Source organism: Nicotiana tomentosiformis, chromosome 2, assembly GCF_000390325.3.
Source record: "Nicotiana tomentosiformis chromosome 2, ASM39032v3, whole genome shotgun sequence".
NCBI lineage: Eukaryota > Viridiplantae > Streptophyta > Magnoliopsida > Solanales > Solanaceae > Nicotiana > Nicotiana tomentosiformis.
Window position 1 is genome coordinate 100177510 of NC_090813.1, and position 26677 is coordinate 100204186.

The following is a 26677-nucleotide window of genomic DNA, read 5'->3' on the forward strand; positions in this document are numbered from 1 at the left end:
AGAGAGGGAGATTCCAACTCAGGAACCTCGACAATAACTTGAATCAATAGCAACCAACAGGCCAAAAAGGACAATAACGAAACCTGTTCGTCTCATAGAGACGGTTGCTTGTGCAACCTCAATTGTAGCTGATGGTATTCCTACCACTTATAAAGACGTAATCCAAAGTTCAGAAGAAGATAAGTGGAGGATTGCCATGAATGAAGAAATGCAGTCCCTTCATCAGAATCATACATGAAAATTGGCCAATCTCCCGAAGGGAAAGAAAGCAATTGGATGCAAATGGGTATTTACAAAGAAAGAAGGATTTCCTAACTAAGAAGATGTTCGCTACAAAGCAAGATTGGTGGCCAAAGGATATGCTCAAAAGGAGGGAATTGATTACAATGAAGTATTTTCTCCAGTTGTAAAATATTCCTCTATTAGAATTATGTTGGCTTTGGTAGTACAGTTGGATTTGGAACTAGTTCAGATGGATGTAAAAACTGCGTTTTTACATGGAAACTTGGAGGAGGAAATCTACATGACTCAGCCAGAAGGATTCAAAGTTGCTGGAAAAGAAAATATGGTATGCAAACTTGAAAAATCATTGTACGGATTGAAACAATCTTCTAGATAATGGTACAAGCGATTTGACAAGTTTATGTTGCGGCAAGGGTACAAGAGAAGCAAATACGATCATTGTGTGTATTTGCGCAAACTTAATGATGGTTCCTTTGTATATCTTCTCCTATATGTTGATGATATGTTGATAACTTCCAAGAATTCGGAAGAAATTGATAAGTTGAAGATTCAACTGAAGGAGGAGTTCGAGATGAAGGATCTGGGTGAGGCAAAGAAAATTCTTGGCATGGAGATAATAAGAGATAGACGTTCAAAGAAACTCTGTTTATCTTAGAAAGAATATTTGAAGAGAGTACTACAGCGTTTTGGCATAGATAAGAAGACTAAGCCAATTAGTACGCCACTTGCTCCCCATTTTAAGCTAAGTACTACTATGTCGCCAAAGGATGAAACTGAACAGGAGTATATGTCAAGGGTACCATACGCAAATGCTGTTGGTAGCTTGATGTATGCAATGGTTTGTACGAGACCTGACATTTCACAAGCCGTTGGAGTTATTAGCAGATATATGCATAATCCAGGAAAGGAGCATTGGCAAGCTGTGAAATGGATTCTACGGTATATTCATAGTACTGTAGATGTTGGGTTAGTTTTTGAGCAGGAAGGCAATCGGTCTGTAGTTGGATATTGTGACTCAGATTTTGCGGGTGATCTGGACAAACGAAGGTCAACTACTGGTTATGTGTTTACTTTTGCAAAGGCACCAGTTAGTTGGAAGTCTACTTTGCAGTCAACAGTTGCTTTGTCTACAACAGAGGCAGAGTACATGGCTATTACAGAGGCTGTGAAGGAGGCAATTTGGCTTCAGGGGTTGCTAAAGGAGCTTGGTATTGAACAAAAGAATATTATATTTTTTTGTGATAGTCAAAGTGCTATTCACTTAGCGAAGAACCAAGTTTATCATGCAAGGACGAAGCACATTGATGTTCGGTATCATTTCGTACGAGAAATCATAGAAGAAGGTGGAGTCATGGTGAAGAAAATTCATACTACGGAGAACCCTACTGATATGCTGACAAAAGTGGTGACTGCGGTCAAGTTTCAACATTGTTTGGATTTGATCAACATTGTTGAACACTAAAGATTGAAGATGAAGACACAACCAAAATTTGTTATTGAGAGAAAATTAAAGATGTGGAATTTTGCCAAGGTGGAGATTTGTTGAAATTGTCAAAAGTCCCACATCGATGGATGACAATTTTGAATGAGAATTTCACCCTATAAAAGGAGGCCTAATGTTTAGGATTTAAGTACCTCTCATTTGCCTTTTTTTATCTTCTTAAGGCATTTGTATCTTCTCTCTTTAGTATTATTTCACTTGTAATTTTGGAGTGGAATAAAATATTGATTGTGTCCGAGGAAGTAGGTAAAATTGGCCGAACCTCGTAAATTTTGGTGTTCTTTTATTGTTGTCTTATTGTCTTGTTTATTATTTAGTGGTTGTCATAATTTTTGCTATAGTAGTTGTGACTCATTCACACTATATACATTTGGCTTCCGCAACAGTAGCTTGGTTTTTTCTTTTATTCTTCCAAGTGATAATTATTTTTTAACTTTTAATGGTTTATATGGCGTCGCTGCTAATGACAATATCAAATTATTTTACAATATAAAACTCTTCATCTCGATCGGTTGTAATGCTCGCTTCTACCTTCTTTTCATCCCTAGCTCCTGGCATACGAATTCTACAATATAATATAATATAATAGAACACTCTTCTTACTGTTAACGCTGGACAGTTTGTTGGTCTTGGCTTTACGTACTAATATTACATGCTACATTTGATCATAATGGGGGGAAAGTTTTTTCTAGTTCAACAGGGCCTCTTACTAATATTACATGCTACATTTGATTATAATGAATTATATCTTTTTCCTAATTCTCTTACCAAGCATGACCTCTATCTCCGTATTGGATAGCATGCATGTAGTACATCATTCTGTCAAATGTTTAATTTTCAAAATTTCTCATGTTTGAATGCCTTCATCTTCATCTTCATTTCATTTGTTCACCTCCAACAATGGATGTTTATAGGTTAATTAATGAGGAATACATAAGGACCCTTGAGATTTTGAGTAAAAAGCTCAAGTTCAAATACCTCTGTTTTTTTTATTTATGAAAACTCATCTCCGGGTGTGAAGATGTTGCTTCGGTTATTGAACTGTTGTGTGCTTTTCATTCCTAAACTTGTATTCTCTATGTTGAATAGTTACTTAATAATTATACTCTAAGAGCTCTTACTATATATTTCTAGAACCAACAATGTTGAATGAAAAAGCCTTTATTTCCTTTCATCTTCTCTCTTTCCTCAAGTTTTACTCTGTTAATCCGGCTCATTCCTTTAGACAAATACTAGAAATTTTCTTATAGTTATGTACGTTTAGGCATTATATCGTGCGGTCAGCAGTTGTGGGGATATTTCCAGAACACCGTCAGCCATCAATTCCTTGACTTTAGTAATTTTTATTACATAAAAATACCTAAAACGTTCTTATTATTTGTAGTCATCAATTTAGACATTATATCAATTTCTGTTATTTTTTAAAAACTATTTCTAAATAATGAATTATTTAGTTTAAGTGAGCATTCCTTTTAGAACATGGAATCCTCTTTTATAGTGACGACAAACAAAAAAAGTTGTCCAATCCTATTAGGAACCAAATTCTATTTCTACAAGGAGTTAGATTCTACTAGTTCTTTGACAAAGTTATACTAATAAATAGAATCACCAGATCTATACATATGCTTAACCCTACCCACGCGTATTACATCATTATATGATATTTCTCTGGATCACAGCTAGCAGTCGTTGGCTTTCTCTAGTTTCTTCTTCAGTCTTTGTTCTTCGCTTTTTCCTACCTGTGAATTGGTATAAGGTAATGGGAACTCACGTCCAAGAGGAAATACTTATGGACATTCTCAGCAGGCTACCGGTGAAGTCACTTGTTCGTTTCAAGTGTGTTTCAGAATTTTGGAATACATTGATCTCTGAACCTTATTTTAAGAAGAAACATCTCAACCATGCCAAGAATCAACCGACTTTCCAAAAGATGCTTTTTTTAAAATGGTCCAATAAGGATGATACTTTTCACTTCTATTGTTCTTCTTTATCCTTGGTTCAACTTGTTAAGGATATCCCTAGATTTGATTGTCCTTCAAATTTTGATTTAGCAAATGGTGTAAAACTCTATTCTAGTTGTGATGGTTTGTCTCTCATCGGGATTTGGAGTAAACCTGATCGGGAACAACCTTCAATATTATTGATATGGAACCCCTCCACAGGAGAATCAACAATACTTCCCCATTCAAAATTGTTAAAACAGTTGGGATATAATGATGATGACGATGATTGGGGATCTACTTATGGATTGGCTTATGACTCTGCTAGTGATGACTATAAAGTCCTTAGAATTGACATATCTAGAGATGACAATGCAAATGAAATTATGACATTGAAAAGTGGTTCCTGGAGAAGAATTGATAAAACCTCAGGTAAGGCAGTTAGTTGTTTGTTGTTTGGTGGGGAGTATTTGGCAGTTGTACATGGAGCATTTCATTGGCTTGGTATCTTATCAAGGTTTTGTGTGGTTTCATTTAATATATCATATGAGGTATACGGAGAGATACCATTGCCGGAGATACTGTGCTCGCTCCCTTCAACCTACTTGAATCGCATTCATTTTGATGGGGGCGTATCAGAATTGGGAGGAATGCTTTATGTTTGGTATAAGTACGACAACACTTTCAGTTTATGGGCAATGAAAGATTATGGTGTTAAAGAATCTTGGATGAAGTTGTTTAGTATAACAAGTACCGGATTTCGTGATATCACACCCATATATAAGTTTTCAGATGATAAAGTGCTGCTCAGCATGAGAGTTAATTTAACAATAAGAATTGTAAATAGGATAATATCTATTGGATCATTTGGAATAAGCAATCGAAGATGGCCTCTAGATTGTGATGATATTGATGGAGTTACTATTAATGAGGATGGCATTGCTTATACGGAAAGTCTGATCTCTCCCCGAGTGGGTCTTTAAATTATGCGTTGACCGTCTAGATAATAATTACAACTTGTTATTCTTATAGTTTTATCTACTGCTAAGAATCTTTTTGGTTCCAACATTGATTTACCGACTCTGTCGGCTTGTTTTTTGATTTTCTCATATAATGAGAATCTGTGCCCATCGATTCTCATTATAATTTAATTTGTGCCATGACAGGATAACTAATTTACAATCTTCCTTACATGTGCAATGCCTCTTGATATAAAGGTTCCTTCTCCGTTAAAGTTTACACATTGTTCAGTCCAAGATGTGCAGTTTTACAGTTGAGTCTCCTCCTTGATGTTAACTCAAACAGGCCACACACACTTTTTAGGAATTTTTACATCTCTATATACTATTTGAAACTTTATTACCATCCCTACTCAAGTTTCAATTTAATTACATCCTATATACAAATTTACCAATTATATACTTTAAAAATTAAATGAGTATCCCTTTATATTATGAATCAATTATTTCACATGCTTATTCTCTCTCCCTCCTGCTCTCTCTCTCTCTCTCTCTCTCTCTCTCTCTCTCTCTCTCTCTCTCTCTCTCTCTCTCCGTCTCTCTCTATCTCTCAATCCCTAATTCCAGTAATGTAGAACAAAGGAAAAGAGAGTAGCAATTCCACCATTGACAGCCATTAAAAAAATTTTGAATTCGAATTTGGGTTTTCAAAAACCATTATTTGTTTGGATTGGGTGTTATTGCAAAAAATTAGAAATATTGTTTGAAGTTTATATCTCAATTTTGAGAGTGTTTTGGTGAAGATTAGACTTGATTTTGGCTGAATTTCATATTGAAACTCGGAGAAGAAGAAGAATAAGACATGACATAGATTATACTTATGAAATTATAGTAAAGTTGTAATAAAATTGTAGAAAAATTGTATTATGTTATTTATATATATATATATTTTATTTAAATATTGTATGAAAGTTGAACAATATTGTATAAAAATTATATTTAAGTTGTATGATATTGTAGTTGTATATAACTGGTTAGAAATAATGTATGAAAGTTGTAGATAAGTTGTATAATATATAATTAGTTGTATGAAATTTATTTTTACTATGTATAAATCAAATATAAAATATACAAAAGACATATTATATAAAAATTATATTTAAGTGGTATGATATTGTAGTTGTATATAGCTGGGTAGAAATAATGTATGAAGGTTATAGATAAGTTGTATAATATATAATTAGTTGTATGAAATTTATTTTTACTATGTATAAATCAGATACAAAATATACAAAAGATATATTGTATAAAATTTGTATAAAAATTATATTTAAGTTGTATGATATTGTAATTATATTTAACTGGGTAAAAATAATGTATGAGAGTTGTAGATAAAGTTATAAATAAGTTGTATAATATATAATTATTATGTATAAATCTAATACAAAATATGCAAAAAACATTACTTGTCTCACAAATTGCTTTATAAAATTGTACTAATAGGTATCTCTTTTTCTGTTTGTACATGCTAGTCTAATTAAGTATATGCTTATATCCAAATTACGATTGCCCTGATAAAGTTTTCTCTTGCCTTCGGTAGATGTATAGGTGACGAGGTGGGTAAATGAATTATATGTGAGTTGTATAAATCTTCACTCGTGCCATGAAGTAGTAGAAGATGAGATATGGGGAGAAAGAGAGGGTGGCAGTATTTACCCGACCTGGAGATTCTCCAGTGTTTGCATATTGTGATATCGAGATCTGAGGGATTAGATTCTCTAAATCCCTAAATATAAGTTCAATCTGGAGAGAAGATGAGAGAGAGGAGAGAAAAAAAAGGAAAATGGTGTAACTAAATCACTTGATTTTTATTTTTATTTTTAAAGAAAGCCACTAGGCATTGTGCCTAGGGTTGATTTTTATTTAAATAACAAAAATTACAACAATGGAGGGGGATATGGACCTGACCTCCAGAAATGTGATGTTAGAGCATTTAGTTGTCCAAACATGACAACTAAATGAACCCTCGATGTTGTGATGATTAAGAGCTATAGTGATGTACCAATTATCTATCCAATGGTGGTAGATAACTGGATGTACAAAATCAGAGTGATGTAAACCTAGGTCAACTATACAGAAATGCACAAGTGATCCTAGCTCTATTGAAGTAGTGAGATGGAAGATCATCTTCCCTATGTTACAAATCCTACATCTATCTAAAATGTAGAAAGGCCCGTGGAGGGGTGACAAAAAACATGTGGTAGTGGAATGGGCTATCTTCAATCCTGCTTTGGCATTGGAGACAAAGAAAGCAAGATTGAAGATAATTATCAAAAGGATCCAATAAACTGGACTGGAGAGCTGCTACTTGGTATTGTTGACAGTAGGGAGTGAACATTGTCTTTCTTTAAATGTCCACCAAGACTTATGGCTGGCAACTAGCTGTTGACTGCTAGGTAAGAGGTTGCCATGGGTAGACTCTTGTTGCTGAGACCTGACCTGATGACTGTTGCATAGAGACAGGAGAATGAGAGGTCTCATGTTGGTGTTTTCTTTGTGGAAGCATAGGGCAACATAGTTTGGGAGTTTGCTATGAATGTTGCTGCTTCATGAAATCAGTAGAAACAGGGATCTCCTGGAAGTGTTTGCTTTGGAGCTGCTGTTGACATAATGGTGAAGGTAAGCAATGATGATTGTGTGGAGATGAGTTGAGAGTTGGATTGGCAGACTTGGTAAAATTGATGCACTTTCAGCAGAATGGGCATCTGAGATGCTGATACTACTGACTGAAAGTGCAGCAATTGACCAAGCCAGTTCCATGTACCTTCACAAAATAGCAAAAATGTTAGTGAAAGAAGACCTTGTTTCCAGGTTCTTGTGGGGTCTGGAAAGAGAAAAGGTATCTCTGCTTTTGAATGAGCAACTGTTTGCAGGTTATTGTGTTGGCTGCAGACGGTTTGATGGATGTTTCTGTGGTTGAGAAGGTGAACAATAAGTGAGAAGGTATAGGTGTAGATATAAGGAGTCTTATGAAGGGCTGAAGTTGGAGTTGTTGCTTTATGGAAATGATGGTGTGCTTCATCCAGTTGATATATTTCCAGATAAATGAGCTATTACCACACTCTAAAGATATATCAACTGGTTCAGCTTGAGGAAGAGGATGGAACTGTAGAAGATAGAGCAGTATTAGGTAGAAATTGAGCATTTCTGCCCAGAGTTCTGGATCTGACACTTTCTTGAGGTTCAGTGTTTTCTGCATTCAAGTTCTTGTGTAGACTAATGCAGCATGAATGAGGGTGGGTGATTCTTGACTGATGTCTGTAGGTGTTTGGTTGGTTATGTTAGTGTTTCTGTGGATTGAGGGGAAAAGAGGGTGCTGTTGTGTTCTTGTTTGGATAGTGAAGAGGCCATGTATCTGTGGGATCCAATTCTATGTCTTACAGGGTGAACCTCCTTCTCTCTATAACCTATATCCTTCCTTTGTTGAGATTCTAGGAGAATGAGCACAAAGGCTAATACCACACCCTGAAATAACAACAAAAGGCTGAGTAGGTCATAGGATAGAGAAACATGCAAAAGAGCAAACAAAATTAGTGAAAACCTCATAACTGTACAGTTCCACAGGAGGGAGGAACTGTTGTTATTGGTGCTGCCATAGTCAGTGGTAATTTGGAATGTTGTAACTGTCCCACTATGTTGATCATGGTCGACCATAAGCATTAGAATTGTCAAGAAGCATATGTGGTAGCAATACCAAATCTGCTTCAGGTGCAGTAGCCTGTTGTGATGGAAATTTTATTTTCCTGGTCTTCTTATGCCCGAATGCTGGGGTGCCTAGGGAGTCCTGCAGGATATGACCTCTTATTTGATTTGGCAATGAGGCGAGTGATGTATAATTGGTAAGATTTGAAAATTAATGGCTGAGCTTTGACAGAGAGTCAGCATGACAGTTGGTTTCTCTATATGTGTGTGAGCATGTGAACTCCTCACATTGATGACAGAGGTTTGAGAGCTATTGAAGTTTCATCTTCATGGTCCATGGAAACCCTTTTCCATTGTTTAACCATTGAACTAGGAGAGCATAATCTAATTCTAGGTGGATCTTAGAGTATCCATTACTCAAACAACATTGGATACCTAAGAGAGCTACTTCAATTTCTGCAAGGTTATTGGTACCTTTTCCTAATGGTGCAGCAATGGCATGTATGAAGCCACAGTTATGATCCCTAATAATCACCCCTGCACCAATCTTTCTTGGGTTTGTGAGTGCACTCCCGTCACTGTTGATCTTTACAAGGCCATGGCTTGGTTTCTTCCAAACTAGCTGGGTGGAGATGGTTTGGTGATGGAGATTCTCAACGAAGGAGTATAAATCCTGCCATCTGATGGGCCATTTGATTTCTAGATAGTTGGCTCGAAGCAAGAGGTTGATGTCAGAGTTAATGGAAAATAAAACTCTGGTCAAAGAGGATGGTTTGGCTCCATATTTGGCACTGCACCTATTCTTCCACAAATTCCAAGATATTATGATAGGCAAGGTATTTAAGATGAGTCTTTATACTTCATTGTGACTGCTGAGAAGCCACCACTTCATCAAAAGTATTCTGAGTGGTGTATCTTCAGTTTGAATTCTAACTGGCCCTCCAAATTTCCTCAACACAATTCTGGCAGAGTTACCCACACTAAAGAGGTGATCGACTGTTTCACTGGAATGAACAGAGCAACAAACACACCTAGAAATAGTAGGATTGCTAAAAACTAGCACCTTGTCATCAGTTGGGAGTTTATTTCTGAGAGTTCTCCACAATAAAAAGGACCATTTGAATGGAATCTTTTTGTGCCATATCATCTTACTGGATAGGTTGGGTTGCTTCTTTTTTCTGATTAATTCCCATGCAGAAGCACAGGTGAACCTACCATAAGTAGTAGGGGTCCAGATGATTTCATCTTGCAAGTTGTTGTTGAAAAAGATAGGGATCTTAGTGATCAAATGGATCATGTGAGGTTGGGTACTCTCATTGAGTCTTTGAAGATTCCACTGGTCATTGTTCCAAAAACAGGACACTGAAACATTCCCAGGTCTTCCTCCTTCATTTCTATGAGCTGCTAAGGGGCCTGACCCCAACCAGTTATCCCACCAAAAACTGTAGTTTCGAGAATGGAGTCTCCATTGGATTTTCTTTTCAGCTTCTTTCTTGTTGACCGTCAATCTTTTCCATGCTTGTGATTGTACTGTATCCCATTTTTTGGAGATGGTATTGGATCTTTGACAATACTTGGCTTTAAGGAAGCTACTCCACAAGGATTGAGTAGATCTGAAGTGCCACCATTGTTTGTATTCCATTGATTTGAAAATGTCTTCTATGGTTCTGAATCCCAGACCCCCTTCATTCATAGGGAAGCATAATTTGTGCCATGATGCCCAGTGGTATTTCCTTTTGTTATCTTCCATGCCCCAGAAGAAGTTTGCTGCTAGCTTCTCAAATTGTTTCCTGACTGTCTTAGGAGGAGAGATTGCTGACAGCAGATAGATTGGCATAGATTGGAGAACATGCTTTATCAGAGTAGCCCTTCCTCCATGTGATAGCATTTTGCCATGCCAGCCCCTGATTCTTCCCACAATTTTGGAGATTAGATTGTTGAAGTGGATGATTTTTAACCTGCCAGTGTACAGTGGACATCCAAGGTAAGTGAGAGGGGATAGCTTTCTGGAAAAATCTATGACTGCTTGGATTCTTCTAACTGTTGACTGAAATGCACAGGGGGAGGTCATGAAATGACTTTTTTGCCTATTGATCTGTTGGCCATAAGTATCCTCATACTTGTTCAATAGCCACATGATTTTCTGAAGAGATGACCTTTTCCCAGAAGAGAATATGATGATATCATCTGCAAAGCTGAGGTGATTGACTTGAGGGCCCCTTCTTTCCATATAAAAACCATTGAAAACCTGATTATGATTGAGGGTGTTAAGCATTCTAGACAGAAGCTCTGCCCCAATGATGAACAGGGAAGGGGCAAGGTGGTCTCCTTGCTTCAGTCCCCTTGTAGAATGGAAGAAACCATGCATAGTTCCATTTACAATGACTGAATACCAATTGTTGGACATGGTTCTCCATATCATATCAATGACCATCTCACAAAAACCCACTCTCCTCAACATTATGCAAGTGAAACTCCAGGAGACCCTATCATATATTTTAGCCATATCTAACTTGATGACTACATTGGATCCCTTATTTGGTTTCTTGATGTCATGGACAATTTCCTGAGCAAGCATGATATTCTCAGAAATGTTCCTTCCTTTTACAAAACCTGATTGGTTAGCAGAGATAATTCTGGGAAGTATAGGCCCAAGTCTAGCACCTATGACTTTGGAGATGATCTTGTTTATGAAATTACTGAGGCTGATAAGTTTGAATTCAGATAGGAAATTTGGAAATTCCACCTTGGGGAGGAGAACCAAGCATGCACTGGTCATGTATTTTGGCATATTGCAGCCGCCAAAGAAAGCTAGTACAACATTTAGCAGATCATCCTTAATGATGTCCCAGCAAGATTGATAAAATTTGCCATTAAAACCATCTGGCCCTGCAGCACTGGTGGGATTCATAAAGAACACAACTTCTTTAAGCTCCTGTAAGGTTGGGTCTGCTGACAGAATAACATTATCCTCAGGAGTGATCATGGAGGGGATGCATGGCAACATATCTTCCCTGATGGCTCCTCCTGGATTTGTGAAAAGTTCTTGGTAAAATTCACATGTTGTTTTACCAATAGCCTCATCACCTTGGATCCACTGTCCATTCTCTTCTTTGATTTTGTGGATATAGAGTTTCCTTCTTCTGCCTCTAATAAGACTGTGGAAGTATTTAGAGTTGGCTTCACCTTCTTTGAACCACTGAAGTTGTATTTTTTATTTCAGGAATTTCTCATCTAACTTCATGTATCTGATGTATTGAGCTTTGAGATCATGCAGTGTTGTTCTATCAGCTTCTTCATTGGTCTGAGCCAGAACCATTTCTGCTGCCTTCACTTGTTCTTTAAATTCTTTTGCTTTTTGGAAGATGTCACCATATTCTTGTCTGGACCATCTACTTAGACCAGTGCAGAGTGCCTTAAGCTTTTGGTGAAATACCCACATAGCACTCCCATTCACTTGTTTGTCCCAGATGTCTTTAACAAATGGTTTAAAGTTAACATTATCAACCGAGAAGTTAAGAAATCTAAAGTAATTATTGTCAGTGTCCTGTCTAACATTGATTTCCATGAGAAGGGGATTGTGGTCAGACCCTGTTAAGGCTAAATGTGAGACAGAAGTAGAGGGGAATGCAGATAACCATTGATCATTCACAAGACCTCTATATAATCTTTTCCAAACAATAGAGCCTTGCCCTCTACCATTGGACCGGGTGTATTTAGGACCATAAAAACCCAGGTCAACCAGTCCGCAATCTTCAATCATGCAGAGAAAGTCCATACTCTTGCTCATTTGGTATGGGATTCCCCCTATTTTCTCTTCAACAGAGGCAATAACATTGAAGTCTCCAATTACACACAATGGAGAGTCATAGATGGCAGATTTGTGCCTCAACACCTCCCAGAGAGGTCTTCTCAGAATTGGGGTACATTTGGTATAGATTACTATGAGGAAGAAGGGGTTGTTATTTTCAATATGTCTCATCTCTAGGGTGAGTTGTTGTTTATTATGATCAATCACTGAGGCAGTGAATTCTTTGTCCCAAAAAACCCAAATTTTGTAATTAACATTGGAAGCCGCTTGGTGCATGGAAAGTTGGATTTTGAAGTGGTTGATATGGAGAGATGGAGTTTGAAGGAATGGTTTTAAGATTGCAATAAAGGATAATTTATGGATGTGTTTCAGTATTCTGAGCCTTTCAATAGCTCCAGGGGTTCTGATGCCTCTTGCATTCCAAATGATTGTACTAATCATTGGAATGAGGAGGAGATTTTATGGGTTGGTGGGACACTGCTACTCCTAGTAGCTTAGCTTCTGGTGATCCTTGGTGAAGGTCTCTTTCTGGATTGAATTCTTGTAAGTGCAACATTGTCCTCCTTTGGATATCCATTTACTGCAGCAATCAGAAGATCACAATGACGTTCTTCTTCAGGATCTTCCTTACTAGATCCTTTTTCATCATCTTGATCCCCCATTATGTCATCCTCTGATTGTATTAGCCTGTATTCATCTTCCTGCAGAGGATATCTGCTAAGTGGCCACTCCTCTAGAACCTTTTCCACTGGATGCAGATGTTGGTTTTCTTTGAGGGGGACATGAGTGATTTTATGTGTTTCGGATGAGTGGCTATCATTGTTGGTTGGTCCACCTGGGGTTATTTTTTTCTTGGACAAGAGAGGTTGGGAAAGGGAAGGATTGGCTATTACAACATGTTTGTAGGTAGGAGCTTCCTTTGATTCATTGGGAACAAGGCTACATCTTTTCTGGGCAGCAGGGCTCAAAAAAGGAGTGTCATCAGGAGGCTCAGTATGTCCATTAATACTGATTCCTGCATTTTGTTTTCTCATTGCTTTTCTTCTTTTCTGACTGGGTTTGTTCCTTGATTTTTGTAGCTGAATTTTAAAATCAGCTACAACATGAGCTTTTCCTTTAAGCAAGGCTTTTATTTGAGCAGAGTGGTCTTCTTCAGAGCTGAAGTTCTCAGAACCCTCCTCATAATTCACGTTTTCTGACTGCTGTGCCATTTGTTTGTCTGAATTTAAAACTGTGGTGGCAGGGGTTGATTGGTCAATCCTATGGTCAGTCAATTGTGCAGTAGCACACTCATGCAAAATATGAGGAATCCCAAACCCTGATGGTACCCCTTCTTGTTTATCTATTGGTTTCTCCTGACAATACTCCATTCCTCCCTGAACATCCTTTTCATACATATTAACATTAGAAGTAGTGGATTGATCAATAGACGGGGTTACTTGTTCCTGGACCTCTGGAGTCACCAATTGAGAACTGGAAGCCATATCTGGTTCCTTGTTCTGCATGGTGGATGCATTGCTGACCTTCTGTTGTGATGGTTATTTTGGCATGTATGCTTGCTGCTGTTTCTTGCTTTGGTTAGTGCCTTTGAAGTTCTTCTTCTTTTGGGTTTGCCATTCATTTTTTGATATTTCAGTAACTGCATTCTGTTGATCTGTTTGCTTTTGATGCTCTGTTGCATTTTGCTTGATTTGATCTTGTGCAATTGCCTTTGGTTTTTCTCCTTGTGTCTTCTTTTGGTTCTTGCTATTATCTGCATCATCTTTGTCCTTGTTTTGGTTACCGATCTGGGATTCACTAACTTCAGCAGGTTCTTCTTCCTTTCTTCTTTTCATTTCCTCATCTCTACTTCTGATTTGGAATGCATGCAGAGAGTGTCCCTGGTGTCTACAGTAGGTGCAATATGAAGGAACATTGTCATATTGCACTTCAAGCCACTGACCATCTCCATTAATATCTTGGTCTTCATCATAACCTAGCCAAACATGACTAGGTCTTCCTTAGTGAGGTCAATTTGCATTTTGACTTTGGCCACACTACCTCTTGTTTTTTGAAAAGTTGCCAAGTCTAGAAAAAGAGCCTTACCAACAGGAGATAACAAAGGGGTGAGTATCTCCGTATAGTAAAGGTGCCAGGGAAGTTCAGGGGTTACAATCCATACTGGGATAATATGGAAGTCCTCGTTAGGATTGAACACTAGGTTCCATGCTTCAATTTTCATCATTTGGCCTTGGATGTATAGGTACTGCTTGGTCCATACTGTGGAGTGGTCATATTTGTTGTCCAAGTCAATGTACATTGTTTTGCATTGAAATGAGCTATTTTGACACCACCTTTGAGTTCAGTTTGAGCTATAAAGCTTTTCCTGATCACTTCCATCTTGGGCATGGTGTTTGTAAACTTGCCCACTACTGTATATTTGCATTTGTCAGCAAATTTCACCATGTAATCCTCTCTTCTGAAGATAACTGCTGGTTTGGCTTGCTTGGTAGTGATAATGAGAGGGGAGAATTCAATGGGGGCTATCTCTGCTTCATGCCTAGCTCTCAACCTATTGACATACGAGTGTGTGACTGTTGGTGGTGATGGAGGAGGGATATTGACAGGTAGTTTGTTTTTGTTCTGTCTAGTATTGGGTTGTGGATTGGTGACTATAGTTGGGTTGGGCTGGGAAGATTGCACAACTTTTTCCTGCGATTTTTTGATGTTCTTTTGGTTCCTTTTTGGAATGTTTGGTCACTCAAAGTTATAGGACATCTTGAGGGGGGAGTGTGAATTGGTTTGTTGAGGTTTTGAGCAGTTGAGGGATCTTGATTACCTATTATGGACTGCAATGCTGCAACAGGAAATGATGGACCAGTGTTATTGCCTGCAACTAATTGTTGAGGATTTGGAAGTTGAGCTTCTTTGTGGTGGTCAAGAGTAGTGGCAAGAGCATTTGTTGTGGCAATTGTTGTGGCGTCAGGAAAGCTATTCTCTTGGATTTGCTCAGCTTGGATAGTTAGAACACTAGTGTCGACCCCTTGTGTAACTAGTGAAGAAGACAACATATGAGCATCACTTTTTTGAATTGGTTCTTGTAAATTGACTTGGCGACTATATTTTGGAGGACTTTTGGAGGCATGAACAAAGGATTGACCCTTAGTTTGGACCTTAGAAACGTCTGTGGCATTTTGTCGAGCACCTGGCTTGCTTAACTCTGCAAAGGTAGATTTTTGCGAAATTAGGACACTTGGGTTATTGATGTTGTGGTCCGAGATGTTAGAATCAATCTCTACAGCAGCAGAACTCAATTCGCATTGGTTTTTAACATTTTGGATCGCCAGAACTCCATTTTTGTCGACCTGGAACATAGCGTGAAATTGTAGCACATCTGGGGTGACGCTTGGTACAGGGGGGGGGGGGGTTGAAATTTGATGAGAATCTGGTATTTGACTTGGAGAACACTCTCCGGCGCTTTGAATCATGCAATTTGGCCCCGAATTGGGGTGGTTATTTTTTGAACTGACCTGGCTAAGATTTGTTAGGATGAAACCTAATGTATTATGGATATTTGGGGTAGCTGGGTTCGAATTGGGATGTGAAGCCATTTGGGGACTGTGCGATGTAGAAAGATGTGTATTTTGTGGTTGGTCCGATGGTTTTCCATCGCCGGACGGCGCCGTGGTGGCCATATCGCCGCTTCTGGCTACTTTTCAATTGTGTCGCCGCTTGGAGAGAGAAGGGGCTTTGTCTACTCGGATTTGGTTATATTTCATGAATTCATCTTCATTTTTAGCAATTGGTTGATGAATTTAAAGAAATCCTTTGATTGAAGGCACACATAATGGATTGGGAGCTTTTTAAGGTGGATTGTATATATTTTGTAACTAAAATGTATTTAGGTCGGGTAAATACCAAAATATGGATATTTTCCGTAATAAGGTTTCAAATAGTGTATAGGAATGAAAAAATCTCCACTTTTTATATTCTCTTTCTGTTAAAGTTACGTTGTTTATATTTCTTTCATATATTAATTAGCTAATTCTCAGCAATTAATTCGATGGTCTAGCTGTCACAATTTAAATTATTAGACAATTAACCTAAATAGTACTTACTCAACTGCTTAAACTAAAAATAGTAGGTGAATGTATAATACATGTATAGTTCATGTATAAAATATATATAACTGTATATAATTTATGTATATCGACTAGAAAAAGTAAACAACAAATTCAGCCGGATGTGGTGGTAATCCGAACACCACCGTCATAAAAAAATCCCTCTTCCAAAAATATGTAATAAAGTTGAAAATTGTTCAACATCACTTACCCATGATTGTATGTGAAAATCCTTCTTCCAAGTCGCCTCCTACCGAGATTAGGGTTCAAAGATATGAAAAATGAGACCTAAATCTCGATATCCAGCCATTTTAATTAACTGCAGACGTCGCAAATGCGAACTTGACTTCGCATTTGCGAACCCTCGCAATTGCGGAATAATGATCGCAAATGCGAATCCTGGTAGCCCACACAGATGTCGCAATTGCGATGGCAGCCTTATGCGCGAAAGCGACCCAACCCACGCCTACACTGCCTTCGCAAATACGAAGAGGGAGTCGCATTTGCAACATCTAGACCTCCCCTGCACCTCTTCGCAATTGAGATGCTGGTGCTCGCAATTGCGACAACTGAAGCATCAGCACACGAATAACCTCAAAATCTGTTCAATCCAATCTGAAACACGTTCGAAACTCACCCAAGCCCTCGAGACTCCAAACCAAACATCCACACAAGTCTAAAAATATCATACGAACTCGCTCGCGCGATCAAAACACCAAAATAATATCGAGAGCTATGAATCGGACATCAAAACACATGAATTTCAAAAGAGACCTCAAGAACTTCTAGAATTGCAACCAAGAGTTTGACCAAATTACACAAAATTTTACGGACAAGTCCCAAATAGCAAAACGAACCTATTCCATGTCCCAAAAGCAAAATTCAAACCCGATAGCCATGAAGTCAACCTATTGTCAAACTTAAAGAAATTCTTCAACCTCAAATTGTCAATTTTCAGCAAAACAAGTCAAATCAACCTAAGGACCTCTGAATTCAATTTCGGGCATACGCCCAAGTCCGAAATCACGATACAAATCCATCGGAGCCATCAAATGACCATTCCGCAGTCGTTTTCACAAAAGTCAAACTTTGGTCAATATTTTCAACTTAATCTTCTAAGCCAAGAATCAAAGGGTCCAAATCAACCCAAACCTTCCCGGAATGAAACTAACCATCCCTGCAAGTCATAAAACCACAAATGCATATGTGTAAAGCTTCAAAAGGGGAAACGAGGCTCAATTGCATAAAATGACCGGTCGGATCGATACAACTGCTTAAAATTTTAATGGTTTGGATGCATTTGAATATTGTGACAATGTTTTTTTTTAAGCTAATACACCCTTTGGGTTCTTTCACAAAAAATAAATAAATAGCAGATTGAGGACTGTAAAGTTGGTGCGTCCTCATTTATTTCAATGACAAGATAAATAAAATAACATATGATTGGAACAATTTTGAAAATCAGAAAAGCGGAGTATGTATATTTTTCTTCTAATAGTTGTCTTACCGATTTTTTTCTCTCTTTCTTAACATTCTTGGTTGTTTAGTCTAATGCACGGATTTAGTTTTATAGAAATGATGTTAAGGTATAAATCTGCTAGTTTATTTGTCTATACAACATTGTGAAAATTTCAAACGCATCCAAACCATTAAAATTCTAAGCAGCGAGATGGCTTTTATCCAAGATATCATTGAGATTTAATAGACCATTAATGGACATTTTTGCAGTGAAAATAATTGAAAATAGTTATTGCAAAGTCATTAAAAAATAGTTATTATTTTGCTGCAACACGAAAAGTTCCACCATAATATACTGGAGATTGGTGCATCTGTATATGCACTTCCAGCATATTATGCTGGAACTCCAACACACAGAAAGTTCCAGCATAATATACTGGAGATTGGAGCACATGTATATGCACTTCTAGCATATTATGCTGGAACTCCAACACACGGAAAGTTCCAGCATAATATACTGGAGATTGGAGCACATGTGTATGAACTTCCAGCATATTATGTTGGACCAGTATATTATACTGAAACTCCAGTATATTATGCTGAAACTCCAGTATATTATGCTGGAAATATTTTTCGGATTTTGAACAGTGTTTTCGTTCAGATTTATCTTTACATGAAAAGTGGCTAAATTTCTATTACTTTTGAAACGATGGTTATTTTTCATTACCACTTGTAAATCTGGCTATTTTTTACTTTCACTCATTTTTGCAAGTTATCTACTTAGAGCCCGTTTGGACATAAGAAAGTTTTCCTTTTTCTCAAAAAATAATTTCAAAACAATGTTTGGTTATGAAAATTTTACATTTTTTTCAAATCCAACTTGAAAATGCATTTTCAAATTTGAACAATTGTTGGGAACTAGTTTTTCAATTAAAAAATTGGAAAGTTGGTATTTTTAAGTTTTACAAATTTACCCTATATTTCTAAAATTTATAAAAGGACCTCAATCAGTTATTAAACTTAGGTAATACCTACAACTACCCACCATCTGGTTGAGTGGCCTTGCACTATATTTTGATATCTACTGTTGAGATCTACAATTTATACTTTTACCTGAAGGGGCCACTACAATTTCTATTTGAGATTATTCGTACAGTTAAACAATTAGTATGCTTGATTGTTTGTTTCAAGTAGGATAATCAAGTCGGGGTACTTTTGATATTTTTTACAAATTGTGTGATATAAATCATGTTTCAGGGTTTTGAAAAAAAGTACATCCAAATATGTTGCAAAAATTATAACCAAACACAAACTTCATCTTCAAATCAAATTTTAATGAAATTCCAAATTTAAAAAAAAAATCTTGAAATTTATGTCCAAACACCTACTTAAACTATCAGAGGTCCCTAATGCCCTCCAGAACAATATTTCACAAAATATTAGAGAGAAAAAACTCCTCCACTCATTTCATAAAATTTTCAACTCGATTAAACAACACCTCCCCAATATTTAGGGCATCTTTTTCTTGAACCCGAACGTACCCATATTTTTTACAATGAGGTACATTTAGTAGAATTGCCCGTCGACTTGCTTCTATTTGCCTAGAAGTAATCCAAACTGGTTCAAATGACTGAAGAGCATTTTTATTGAAAGAAATATGATTTCCTCGATAAGATATTCCCTTCATTCTTCCTCCGTGTTGTTTATGGAATATGATTCTTTTGGGATTACTTACAGAACCGGGCGTAAGAGTTTTTTCTCATCCAACTCCTTGCAAATAAAAGGATTCAGTTGATTATGTGAAAAATTATATAGAATAACTCGCAAAAAAGCACATAAAAGATGAAAATAATCATTAAGCCGTATCAACAGCTAATTAAGCTTTTTATTTTCAAAAACAATCTATTTTTTGTTTCTCTTTTATTGTTTTTATTTTTTAGGCTTATTTTTCATTTTCCCCCCTTTCTTCTTCGTTTATCCATGTGAGTTCTATCTAAAATAATTTGTCTCTCTTGTTTTTACTGAATTTATTTAGTCTTCTTTCTTATTAGTGTTCTTTAATTTCCTACCCATATCTTGAAAAAACACATTGATATCTTCTTATTAAACCAAAAACATTCTCGATGATTATTTTTCTTGTTTCAACATTTTAAATTGCACAATATCTCAGTTAACAAAATAAAAGAATTTTTATATGTTCATTGTTCAAACTCTAAAAAATTTAACACAAAGCGCGCCAAACAAAACCTAGAAAGAAATTAAAAGTTAAAAACAAAGTGAAAATCAAAGTTTTAATGGCAAAATCAGAAAATGGGACAGAACCATTGTTGAATTTTAATCAAAATAATATTAAATTAAATTAGGGTGTTAAAACACCACATGTTCACTTGACGCCTTTTTTATTTAATATGGAGTGTATTTCACACGCACCAACACAAAATCGACGAATTGTTTTTAATAAGTAAAAAATATTATTCAAGGGATAATACATAGTTTAAGTTGGAAACTTGTGACGCTCACAGTTTATAAGATTTTAGGTATTTATGCTTATTACGTTAATACTTTACTTTAAACTAACTTAACAATTAAACCTAACAGACTTAGTTTTTAAAATAAATTATACGATTTTCAATAGAGTAATATCAAAGCACACTAAATTAGAACGGGCCAACCCGAGCTAAAAACCAATTCGTCTCTGTTCCCAGCGAAATCTTATTTTGCAATAAACAATACATAAATAAAAGACAATTAAAATAAATTTAAAATTGCATAAATAAAACAAATCTGAAACTAAGTTTTCCCAAGTTATCAATATAAATAACAGTGAAAAGCTAAAATAGAGACTCTAAAAATCCTACCACCCTGCGATACTACTACCCATCTCCAATCTCTTCACTTGAAGACAAATCAAGATACAATCACATGCAATGGAAGATTCAACAGAAGATCAAGATACTGAAGGTGCAGAACAACATACAAATGCAGTAGAAGAAAATCAGAATACTGAAGTTGCAGAAGAGAATAATAACCAAGGAGCAGAAAATCAAGAAAACCAAGAATTCGTTACTACATGCGGTGCTTGCCTGGCTGAGCCAAAAAGCAAGAAAAGGAAATGCACTGGATGCATATTCACTGAGTTGTATCCTCTAGAGAAGACAGAAGATTTTAGGTTACTCAGAGCTACCTTTGGAAAACCAGTACTGAAAAGATTGTATGCTAAAAATAAATCCCACAAACAGAAATTACGAGAGGTCTTTGACAGAAAACTTGAAGAAGCTATGAAAATTCAAAATGGTAGTATGTCCAAGGAACTTGAAGAAAAGAACGCACAAATCTCAGCACTGGAACAGCGCCTACTAGAGGAAAAAGAAAAGAGGCTAGTCGAAAGGGAAAAGCGGCTAGACGAGAAGGAAAAACACATACAAGAGAGAAAAGTTTGCACAATATCTGAACCTGTAAGTTACCTGAATTCTTTTTGGATTTTATTATATATGTCAATCATTTATCGATATTCGGAGTAAAAATAATCAAAAAGAACAAGAGTTCAGGCTTATTGCTAATATTTTTTTAGTTAAAATGAGAGAATGATAAAAAAAAAAATTTTGGTTAGAAAATAGAGAAAATTGTAATGTAGTTCAATGAGAAGATATAAAATAATGAAAACTGTAATTTTAGAAAGCTATCCTTTTCTTTCCATATGATAAAATAGAAGGATTATTAATTGCTTGCAAACCTAAGCAGATAAAGAATTACTTCCTTCGTCTACAATAATTGATTTTTTTGCCTTTGGCACACCCCTTAAGAAAATACTAACTCCTAGAAAAAATAAGTATCTTCACTATATTACCCTTGATTAAAATTTATATATTGTTAACTTGACACATTGGGATACATAAATAAGGGCAAAATTAACAAACTAAAGTTAATTCATTCTTGATTATGTAAAAATGACACTTATTTTGAATCAAAATAAAAAGACCAAAAAATTACTTATTATGCATACCAGAGAGAGTATGGTTTTCATTTAAAGATGTTAAAGGCGAAAAGGCTAAATAATATGCGGTGGAGGGAGTATTAACATATTAACAGTAACGTTTTTGTAAAATTTGATGAACTAAAACGTTAAGTTGGTTAATGTGCAAAATAAAAATTATCTTCGAGAGGCTATAGGGTGTTAGGAAACTACTCTTTATTCATCTCCTATCGTGCAGTTGATGTTGTACTAAGTATCTTTCTCTTATTCTCTCACAGATGGTGAGAACGCGCGCAACAGATATTCCAGACCATTGAGGAGTTGCTCCCCATGTTGTTAGAGGCCGAGGGAGAGCTCCATCCTGTGGTAGAGGATGAGGACATCCCAGAGTTGCTCCCGCTATGCCACCAACGGATCTAGTAGAGTATCCTATTATTGAGGAGCATGGCGAGATGCTTGCAGCGGAGCCAGCCCCAACAGATTTCATGTCCGCGCCAGGATTCCAGGAGGTCATGGGCCATATGCTGCGGTTCATGGATTCTATGACTCAGGTTGGTTTATTTCCAGCGGACCCAGCCACATCTCAGGCGGGAGGGGGAGCACATCCCCCTACCGCTCAGCCTCCAGGGCATGCAACTGTCGTATATTAGACCCCGGGCGCACTACCTGTCGGCGGAGCTCAGCATGTTACAACAGTTATACCTGAGCCTAGACCATCTGCGGCCGATGAGCCGCAAAAGCTATTGGATAGATGCACCAGGCTAACCCTCATGTCTTTGGAGGCGAGCAACATGAGGATCCCCATGACTTCATCGATCGGTATAGAGATAGACTGACATGAGGATATTGGAGTCACAGAGGGTGAACTTTACTACTTTCCAGCTAGAGGGCAAGGATCGTAGGTGGTGGCAGTCATATCTCCTCGGCAGACCAGCAGATTCTCCTTCCATGACTTGGGACCGGTTTACCCGTATTTTTCTGGATATGTATATTCCGCCCTCTCAGAGGGAAGAGTTGCGGTTTCAGTTAGAGCAGCTCCAGTAGGGTCAGATGTCGGTAACCGACTATGAGGTGAGATTCTCTGAGTTGTCTCGCCATGCACTTATGATACTTCCCACCGACGCAGAGATAGTGCAGAGGTTTATTGCAGTCTTGCACAATGGTATTCAGGCCACTATGGCCCGAGAGGTTGCTATGGGGACTTCTTACGAGCTAGTTGTAGAGATAGCTCGGAGGATCGAGGGTGTAAGTTAGCGTAGCCGAGATCAAGTGATGAGGGATAAGAGGTTTCGATATTTTAGAGAGTTCAGAGGTGCCCCGGTTGGGGGCAGAGATCAGTTTGTATGGGGTTAGTCTAGCAGGCCCACATATCCAGTACCACCGCCTACTCGGGGTACTCCAGTGCGACCCTATTTCAGTGACATGCCAGAGAGTTCCTACCGCCCACCAGCTATTCAGGGTTCCTCCAGTGGGTATTCAGGCCATCAAGGTCAGACTTCAGGTCAGCAGTCCACCGTACCGAGAGGTTGTTTTGAGTGCGAGGATCTTAGTCATGTATGGAGGTTCTGTCCCAGGCTTCGAGGCAAGGCAGTGTAACAGGGTTATCATGCCATGATTACAGCACAGTCGTTCGGCCGCTCAGAGGTGGAGGGTAGGTGGGTAGGGGGAGTCCTAGAGGTGGAGGACAGACACTTGACGCTCCAGCCATGTTCTATGATTTCCCAGCCAGGCCAGATGCAGTGGCCTCAGATGCCGTGATCATATGTATTATTTCTGTCTACGATAGGGATGCTTCGGTGCTATTTGATCCAGGGTCTACATATTCTTATGTGTCATCTCTATTTTCTCATTTCTTGGGTGTTTGTCGTGAGTCCTCGAGAACTCTTGTTTATGTGTCCACTTCTATGGGCGATTTTGTTGTTATGGATCAGATCTACCGGTCCTGTATTATTACTTTTTGTGGTTATGAGACTAGAGTGGATCTTTTATTGCTCGATATGACCGACTTTGAGATCATCCTGACATGGACTGGTTATCTTCATATCACGCCATCCTTGATTGCCATGCAAAGACTATTACCTTGGCGATGCCAAAGTTTCCTAGATTGGAGTGGAAGGGTTCGTCTGTCAGTGCATCTAGTTAGGTTATCTCTTTTCTGAAGACTCGACACATGGTCGAGAAAGGTTGTTTGGCTTATCTAGCTTATGTTCTGGATACTACAGAGACTCCGGCGATTGATTCAGTGCCCGTGGTTTGGGAGTTCTCCGATATATTTTCTTCTGATCTTCTAGGCATGCCACTAGATTATGATATCGATTTCTGTATTGATTTGGCTCCAGGTACCCAGCCTATCTCTATTCCACCTTACCATATGGCTCCGAAAGAGCTGAAGGAGTTGAAGGAACAACTTGAGGAGTTTCTAGCAAAGGATTTCGTCAAACCAAGTGTATCACCTTGGGGTGCACCGATGTTGTTCGTGAAAAAGAAAGATGGGACTATGCAGATGTGCATTGATTGTCGTCAGTTGAAAAATATTACTAGTAAGAAAAAGTACCCGTTGCCATATATCGATGGTTTGTTTGACCAGTTGCAGGGTGCCAGGGTATTCTCTAAGGTCGACTTGAGATTGGGGTACCATCAGTTGAAGATTCGGGATTCGGATGATCTGAAGACAGCTTTCCGGACTAGATATGGACATTATGGGTTTCTAGTGATGTACTTCGGTTTGACTAACACCCCCGCGGAATTTATGGACTTGATGAACTAAGTGTGCATGCCATATATTGATTCGTTTGCCATTGTCTTCACTGAAGATATTTTGATATAGTCGCGTAGCATGGAAGAGCACGAGCAACATTTGAGAGTGGTGCTTCAGACCTTGCGGGAACAGAAGTTATATGCTAAGTTCTCCAAGTGTGAGTTTTGGTTGGATTCTGTGGTAGATCCCAAGAAGATCGAGGAAGTTTAGAGTTGGCCTCGTCCTTCCATGACGACTGAGATCAGGAGTTTCTTAGGGTTACCGGGTTATTATCGCCGGTTTGTGGAGGGCTTCTCATCTAAAGCAGCACCTCTGACTAGATTGACTCAGAAGGGTGCTCTGTTCCGGTGGTTCGATGATTGTGAGGTGAGCTTTCAGAAGCTCAAGACAACTTTGACTACAACATGAGTTCTAGTGTTGCATTTCGGTTCAGGGATGTATATTGTGTATTGCGACGCTTCACGCGTTGGCCTGGGTTGTGTATTAATGTAGGAGGGGTGAGTTATTGCATATGCTTTACGTCAGCTGAAGTCCTACGAGAAGAATTACCCCGTACATAATTTAGAGTTGGCCGCAATATTTCATGCTCTTAAGATCTTGAGGCATTATATTTATAGGGTGTCCTGTGAGGTTTACACCGATCATCACAACTTGCAGCATTTGTTCAAGCAGAAGGATATCTATTTGAGGCAGCGTAGATAGCTTGAGTTACTGAAGGATTATGATATTACCATACTTTATCATCCGGTTAAGGCGAATGTAGTTGTGGATGACTTGAGCAGAAAGACAGAGAGCACTGGTAGTTTGACATTCATTTCAGTGGAGGAGAGGCATTAGCTTTGGACATTCAGTCCTTAGCTAACAGACTTGTGAGGTTGGATATTTCAGAGCCCAGCCGAGTTCTTTCATGTGTCGTCGCTTAGTATTCATTATCCGAGAAGATCAAAGCTCGTCAGTTTGATGATCCACACTCGTTAGTTCTTAGGGAGATGGTACTACAAGGTGGTGCCAAGGAGGTTACTATCAGCGAGGATGATGTTCTGCGACTCTAGGGTCGTCTATGTGTTCCTAATATTGATGGGCTGAGGGAAAAGATTCTAGAGGAGGCACACAGTTCTCGGTATTCTATTCATCCAGGTACTACGAAGATGTATCGCGACCTGAGGCAACATTATTGGTGGCGGCAGATGAAGAAGGACATAGTTGAGTATGTAGCGAGGTGTCTAAATTGCCAGCAGGTTAAGTATGATCACCAGAGGCCAGGTGGCCTACTCCAACAGATGACTATACCTGAGTGAAAATGGGAGCGCATTACTATTCAACACGGTTCAGCTAGATGAGAACCTAGGTTATGAGGAGGAACCAGTTGCCATTGTTGACACGAAGGTTCGCAGTTGAGGTCCAAGAAGATTTATACGGTAAAAGTTCAGTGGAGATGTCAACCACTCAAGGAGGTGACTTGGGAGACCTAGGAGGACATGTGGAGCAGATACCCACACTTATTCGGCACTCCAGACATGATTCTAGACCCGTTCGAGGACGAACGCTTGTTTAAGAGGTGGGGAATGTAACGACCCGACTTGTCATTTTTCTTTCTAGAATCCTGTTCCCCTAAATAAGACTCCCTGTATGTGTTTTTTTTGTTTTATAACTTGCGGGGATGATTGGTTCGGGTTTGGAAGTGTTCTGGTTGAAATCAGAACACTTGATTTCTTAATATTGGCTAAAAGACTAAGTTTGACTTGAGTCAACGTTTTGAGTAAACGACCTCGGAACCGGGGTTTGACGGTCCTGATAGGTTCGTATGATGATTTTAGACTTGAGCATATGTTCGAATCGAGTTTTGGATGACCCCGGGAGCGTTTCAACGCTTAATAGTGAAAGTTGGCTCATTGAAGGTTGTAAAGCTCTTTAAATTTGGTTTGAAGTAGGATTTGGTGTTACCGAGGTTCATTTGGGATTCTGAGCCTGAAAATAGTTCCCTATGGAGATTTAATACTTGCATGCAAAATTTGTTGTCATTCCAAGTAGTCTAAGTATGATTCGACGCGTTCAGAGCGAATTGGAAACTTGAAGTTCATAATTTGATTCCATTTGGTTTTGGGGTGTGATTCTTAGTTTCGTTGTTGTTTTACGTATTTTGAGAGTTCGAGCAGGTCCGTATTATATTTATGGACTTATTAGTGTATTAGGACGGGGTCTTGAGTGGCTCGGGTGTGTTTCAGACCGCCC

The 26677-nt window shown here is 38.1% G+C and overlaps 1 protein-coding gene across 7 annotated transcripts in view; it reads left to right on the top strand.

Annotated features, from left to right (window-relative positions):
- LOC104091606 (F-box/kelch-repeat protein At3g06240-like) overlaps positions 1-26677 on the top strand; it is a 126146-nt gene that overhangs the window by 13823 nt on the left and 85646 nt on the right. The window contains exon 2 of one of the 7 annotated variants that reach the window (XM_070195912.1): positions 2659-5673. The exons of the other annotated variants lie outside the window; for them this stretch is intronic. Within the exon in view, the coding sequence (XP_070052013.1) occupies positions 3402-4667 (1266 nt within the window). The 5' untranslated portion in view covers positions 2659-3401 and the 3' untranslated portion in view covers positions 4668-5673. Of the gene's footprint in view, positions 1-2658; positions 5674-26677 lie in introns of those variants that run through there. 7 annotated transcript variants of the gene reach the window in all.